Raw genomic sequence first — 6,117 nt, 5'->3', positions numbered from 1 at the left:
CCTCCCGCCACTCCGCCCCGCAGTTACGCTCGTGACGTCGACCCCCCGCACTCCCCCGCCCTGACCTTCATCCGTGATGAGATGGGCCCCCTGGGCTACGCCCATCTGCTGGCCATCGGCTCGGTGGACGGCCTGGTGGAGGCCAGCAGGCAGTCGCGGGTGAGCTGGAGCGGCGTTTTGGATTTTCAGGGATTTTTTGCTGGCTTTCCTTGGATGGGCAGGACGAGCGGCTGGCAAGCCTGCTCGCCCCCCTAGGGGTGGAGGTTGTGGGGTGCAGGTTGTGGGGTGCTTGCTGCGGTGATCGACACCGCCTGCGTACTAAACTGTCCTGCGCCGCCACTATGCCAGCACCCTGTGTGCGGAGTGTGCACTCATATCTTGATGCTTGTAACCGCCAAACATCATCCACATATGGCCACCATCCCCTTGCCCAGAAGCCCCACACTCGCTCCCTCCAGCTCCCTGCTGGTCTCGCTCACACAAACGCGCACACGCTTATGCACACGCACGCGCCGGCTCAGGTGTGCGCCGGCACCGCCAACAGCATCCAGTGCGCCGTGTTCCGCGTGCTGTCTGAGGAGTATGGCGGCGGCCGCTACGCACGCAAGCACTCGACCTTCTACAGCGCCATGATGCAGGAGGCCGGGCTTGACACGCGTGAGGGGGTATATTCGGGGTTTGAGGTGGTCGAATCTATTGTTCACAACAATTTCAGTGCTGTGGGGGCGGGGGGTCCTGAGGAGGTTGACTCACCTGGGTGTGGGTGTTTGGGGCACGCACGAACACAGGAAGACAAAGCAGGTGGAAGGCGAATCGCCAGGGCAGCGGCCCTGCCCGCATGGCCGCTTGCTCCCCGGGCAAGCATATGCATGCTAGCCAGCTCCTTACCCCTTCACTCTTTGTCTGCTGGGCACTCACCTCTCCGCGTACCATTCCTCCCTGCGCATGCGGCTGGCCCCAGGGGAGGAGGCGTACCTTGATTTAGTGCCATGGCAGGTGGGGAGGGGGTCCACATTACATTTGACCCACCAGGGCGCACGCACGCTATGTATTGTGTACCTTTTTGCTGCAAATGGTGTGGTAGCTACATGCGAGGCGCTTGCTTTTGGCAGGCAACCCGGGCCCGTCCTCCGCCTACCCGCGCCCGCAGCTGCTGGCACGTGCTCGACCCCCGCCCTGTTGGGCCGTCCCTGCACCCAAACCGCCTCCCCCTTGCCCCGCCTGTGCAGGCGCTGGCCAACGCCAACAGCAACTTTTTGCTGACAGAGCGGCGCCGCCACTACCTGCGCTACCTGGGGGCACTCACCTTTTTTGAGATCAACGGCCCATCAGGTTGGTTGTGGATGTGCCGGCGGGGTGCGAGAGCGAGCGCGCTTGTGTGCTGCGCTTTCAATGTGGTAGTCGCGCTGTGCAGTGGGTGATTCGTGGAGAGTCGTTGGAAGGGAGTGGGTGCGGCGCAAGGGGTGTACGTCGAAGGCTGGCGCGCGTTGGTGCGCCGCTGGTATCGGACGGGCTTGTGGCCATGCACGTGCTCATGGCACCAGTCGCGGCTGGGTGAAACACGGGCGGGAAGCGTCCTGAGTGCAAACGAGACACTGCCGGCTGGCCCCCTGACCCCCCCCTAAACGCCGCAGTGTACAAGGCGTACCTTTCTGCGGGGCGCCGCTGCGGGCTGTCTGAGCGGGCGTGTGGCTACTGGTGTGTGCCTTGGACGACGGGTTATGTGTTTGTGCATTACTTCGGTGCTCAGGGCGGCAGCAGTACATTGTTGGTCGATTTTGATGTTCTCATATGTACATCTGACAATTGCTGCACACAGTGCGTTGGGTTGGCATCACACAGGGATTCGTACCATCATGGTTTGCGGGGGCACTGCAAGTACCGTTGTCTGGCATCAAAAACTGCATCCCCGTTCTGCCCTGTTTGCAACCGATTGAGCTGTTGCCCCTTGCACGCATGCCCCCGCCCCGTCAGGGAGCTGCACATCAAGGAGGACGAGCGCCACGGGCGGCAGATGCTGGACGAGGTGGCGCTGCCCCTGGCCGCAATGTGGGTGGCTGGAGGCATTCCTGTTGGGCTCTTGCCGCAATTTGGGCTTGTCGATGTCTGGACATGCCTCGATGCCCAAGCTTGCGTCACGACTCCGCTGTTTTCGACCAGCATTTGGCAGCCTGGACTGGGAATGTGGTGTGCCGAAGGTGGTTTCAATGGTTCCGACCTTGATGTTGTCTTAATTCAGGTTGCCTGGGACTGTTCACGCTAGAGAGGCTTCTAGAGCGACGTGCAGTCGATGTCAAAGAACGGTGCAACGGTTGCAGTGAACCAACACTCCACAACCCGTCCAACGTCCCTCCCACCCTGCACCCTTGCGGCTTCTCAGGTACCCCGACAATGCTGGGGAGGTGCTGCTGGGCTATGAGCAGGAGGTGGGCGGGTGGATCTGTGCAGGGGGATCATGCCTGGCCCTGAGGCTGCGTTGCGCCAGGGCACACGGTCCCGTCTGTGCCCTGAGCTGGCTTGTGTAGTGTCGTACCTTGGTGCTGCTTTGCCACGAGCAGCTGCCTGGTTCCATCTGCCTTCAGCAGGCACCTATTTCCACTTGCTGACTTCCAATCTTGATTGTGAACTTCTCTAATCTACTCTCACATGCTGAAACACGCAGGCTTTCCTGGGCGCACGTGCAGGCGCCGCGGTCACCGAGGCGATCCGCGCCGCCGAGGCGGCGGCAGAGCGGGCTGCCAGCGCTGGCCAGGTGTGATCAGGCAGAGGGCGCCACCTTCAGCGACGATGTTGCCACCAGCGGAGCTGGATTGTGTACGTTTGAGGTTACATGGAAAATTCCGCATGAACCTGGATTGTTTTCCAGTTGTAGCCGCTCAGTCAAATCAATAGATTGCTTGCTCTTTTAAATTTTTACATAGCAAGTGTAAATGAGAATACAAGGTGGCTGCTGGCAACGATGTTTCATTGAGATTCAGTCGGTTACCTCAAGCCGACCATGGCGCCGACAACACAAACTTGCTTAAGAACTCACCCAACACGACTGTTTGCATTGAGATGAAAGCAATGTGCCGTTGCGGCTATCAGGGGCAGTTTGGCACTGCTTACTGCAAGGCACCTATAGCACACGTAGCTCACAACTGCTTGATGTTCCATGCATTCAGCATCACGCGTGCCCTCACGCACCCTTGCTTGCCGCTTTGCCAGCGCGCCGCTTCCCGCCGCCATGGCTGGCGTTGGGTGCAGCCGCTGCAGGGCGCTTGCCGCCGCCCCGCTTCCCCGCGGCCCCCTCCTTGGTCCCCTTCTGACCTCTTCCATCAACATCAGCGCCGCCGCCGCCGCCGCCGCTGCCGCCACTGCCCCCGCCATTTGCTTTGAGATCGGCCAGGAAAAGGCAGCGCTCCGCCTCGACTGCTGTCCATGTGTCGTCGCCTGTCCATCGCACACACAGGCACGCGTTTCAGGCGCGCCACCAAACAGACGCCGGTGTTTTGAAGGGTGGGTGCAGGTGCACGCGATGCTGCCATTCGACATGGAGTCACCCAAGAGTGCGCCGGCGGTGCTTGAGCGCGCCAGCCACCTGAGATCTGCCGAATATCTTGCACAGCAGTGCATCTGCACCACAGCCTCCCGAATGCAGCGGCATGCAGTCAGTCGCTCTTCGCACCCCCACACTGCCCCCCAATCCGCAGCGCCTGCCCGCCCACCTGTCTGTGTCCGCAGCTCCCGCGCTTTGGCCACAAGCGCGTCCCGCAGCTGCCAGTATTCCTGTCGGGTGTGCGCAGCGCAAAGGGTGAGGACATGGCCAAGCCTTGGCAATTTCTTTAGAAGGTAAGCATGCGGCAAACGACGCCCAAATCAACTGGCAATGCGCACCACTTACATTGCTGATCGGCTGCACACACGAACGTGCCACCGACCCCGCAAGCGCACCTTGGGGGTGTATTTTGGCTTGCCGCCGCCAGCTGTCACAACCGCCATCAGCGCCTCGTCAGACATCGCCGGGCAGCTGCCGTCCGCGAGCAGCAGCACCATCGCCGCCGTCGCGGGGCCGATGCCCGGCAGCGAGGTCAGCGCCGCAAGCGCGCCCTGCGCGGCCTCCTGGCTCGCCTCGGCGGCCGCGTCTGACGCGCCGCCGGCGCCCGCGCCGGCGCTGCCCTTGGTCTCCAGGAGCACCTTGAAGGCGGCGGCGGTGGCGTCCTCGATCTGTTGGGGCTGCGAAAGGAAAGTGTGGTTGTGGGTGGGCGAGGCCAGGAGTCAGGAGATCCCTGTAGCGCCAGGCGTTCATCAAAGCTCTGATTTATATCTGAGTGGTAAAAAAACGAGCCAAATTCGTTGCGATGATACGTCATCCGGTTGCATCTGGCGTGCAGGCGTCCCAGCAAGCAACGCCGCCCCGCACCTTCAGAGCCTCTGCAAAGCGCATCAGCGGCCGCCACTTGCCGCGCGTGAGCTTCCTGGCGGTGGGGCCGCGGCGGTCGCAGCCGGCGGGGCTCTTGACGTTGCAGGCCATAGCTTGGTGCCTCGACTCTATCTGAGCGAACGGTATTGCGCCGGCCAGCAGGCAGCAGCTGCCGTTTTGCTAGGGTACTGAGCGTGTCGTTGCACCCCCAAGCGACACCCAGGGCACCCCCTGGCGCAGACCCATCATGCGGGCCTGGAGGGCCGGCGCGTCCTTATGCACTACGTGCGCACCATCTGACGAGCTTGACATACTCCTCCTTGGTCAGGTGCGGCGGCTCCCTGGCGCGCACCGCCGCACGAAGCTCGTCCCACGCCCAGGCCTCCAGATCCGCCAGCTCCGGCTTCTTGCCGTGCTCGCGCACAATCTCGTGCGCGCACGCGCGGACCGCGGCCCAATCCGGCGGTGCGCCGCTGCGCCACAGCTCGGAGGCCATGCCCCCAGGGCGCGGCGGGCGCGCGGCGAGCGCGTGGAGCGGCGTTCGCGTAGCGGACTGTGACGGGTGTCCACGGTTAGGCCAGAAGTCCAGCAATTGTTTAGCGTGTAGTGTGCATGTACAATCGGCTTTGAAGGATGAAAGGCGCGCGATCTCCACCTGGAAAGATCACGTCAGGGCAAATGCTTCACATGAGCTGCACTATGATACATCGAATACCGGTAGTATGGCGACATTCGACAGGGCCGTAGTATGAGAGCCTCGCAATGTGTTCTGCCATCGCCACACACCCAACTCCCAACTGCTCGTGCTGCGGTGGTGTCCACCTGTGCCAGCCAGCAGGTCCTGCACCCACCAGACCATTGAAACGAATCTTGCCTGTATTACGGTCTGTTTAACTAATGCATGGCGTCGCAGTACAAGGCACAACAGTCAAGCCCACTGCTGCTCCACCAAATCTGCCCATGCACCTTCCTCACCACCGCCAGGCGCCATGAGCGCAGCTTAGTCGCACTGTGGAATGGGTGGCACCCCTTCAGGCACACCATACTCACACGTGGTTTACAGCGTTTGTTGTGGTTGAGGTTTCATGCACTTGGCCCTGCGGCCATCGCCTTGTTGTGTGCAGCCGTTGATGGTCAAAAACGAGTGTTGTGTGAAAATCCCACGCAAGCAAGCTTCCAAAAAATGTTGCTGTTGTGCCCTGCCACCCGCTGAGCCCAGCACCGCCAAACCATGCGCAACGACGACAAAAGTAGGCAGCAACGGGAAGCTTCACCTGTCCAAACCAAAACGGGGAGGTTGGGGTGACCCAGCCGACGATGGCCGCATGTCTCGCATCGTCAGAATTTGCAAAATCAGCGGCATCCGCACCAAAAGTATGCGCAGTAACGGGCGGTGGCAGTGTCGAGCGCAGCGCACGCCCAGAGGGCTCGAGGGGGAGGACACGTCTTGCAGCGCCGCCAATTGCCGGCGCGCCTCTTCATCTGTCGCCACCCCACAGCTCAGTGGCGGGCATGCGGCCTGTCTCGGGACGGGTGATGCAGCGTGACACACAGTCCGTGCTTGATGCAGGTACTAATCAGCCCTGCTCGTTGTGGGTCGCCACGGCGTCCTGGGCAGAAGGCGGCCTGCGCAGGGCCAGACCGTCGAGGGGCCACCTGCGCCTGCTCACTTGCCAGCCGGCGCAGGCGTCTCCGGGGCGGTGGGCTCGGCGGGG

General features: G+C 62.0%; 2 protein-coding genes across 2 annotated transcripts in view; one reads left to right on the top strand and one right to left on the bottom strand.

Annotated features, from left to right (window-relative positions):
* Nucleotides 1–2,758, top strand: part of MNEG_3656 (hypothetical protein) — a gene marked incomplete at both ends in the record, with an annotated part of 6,767 nt that extends 4,009 nt beyond the window's left edge. The window contains 8 exons of the mRNA XM_014047864.1: nt 24–159; nt 522–657; nt 962–996; nt 1,230–1,332; nt 1,635–1,698; nt 1,975–2,049; nt 2,381–2,426; nt 2,663–2,758. Coding sequence (XP_013903318.1) covers nt 24–159; nt 522–657; nt 962–996; nt 1,230–1,332; nt 1,635–1,698; nt 1,975–2,049; nt 2,381–2,426; nt 2,663–2,758 — 691 coding nt within the window. The remainder of the gene's footprint in view (nt 1–23; nt 160–521; nt 658–961; nt 997–1,229; nt 1,333–1,634; nt 1,699–1,974; nt 2,050–2,380; nt 2,427–2,662) is intronic.
* A 420-nt stretch (nt 2,759–3,178) lies between these two features.
* MNEG_3655 (hypothetical protein) overlaps nt 3,179–6,117 on the bottom strand; it is a gene marked incomplete at both ends in the record, with an annotated part of 4,395 nt that continues 1,456 nt past the window's right edge. Inside the window, 5 exons of the mRNA XM_014047863.1 lie at nt 3,179–3,432; nt 3,708–3,768; nt 3,934–4,215; nt 4,403–4,457; nt 4,696–4,955. Coding sequence (XP_013903317.1) covers nt 3,179–3,432; nt 3,708–3,768; nt 3,934–4,215; nt 4,403–4,457; nt 4,696–4,955 — 912 coding nt within the window. The remainder of the gene's footprint in view (nt 3,433–3,707; nt 3,769–3,933; nt 4,216–4,402; nt 4,458–4,695; nt 4,956–6,117) is intronic.

The sequence above is a fragment of the Monoraphidium neglectum genome (genome assembly GCF_000611645.1).
Source record: "Monoraphidium neglectum strain SAG 48.87 unplaced genomic scaffold scaffold00470, whole genome shotgun sequence".
NCBI classification, from domain to species: domain Eukaryota; kingdom Viridiplantae; phylum Chlorophyta; class Chlorophyceae; order Sphaeropleales; family Selenastraceae; genus Monoraphidium; species Monoraphidium neglectum.
This window is presented reverse-complemented; position numbering and strand designations above follow the sequence as displayed.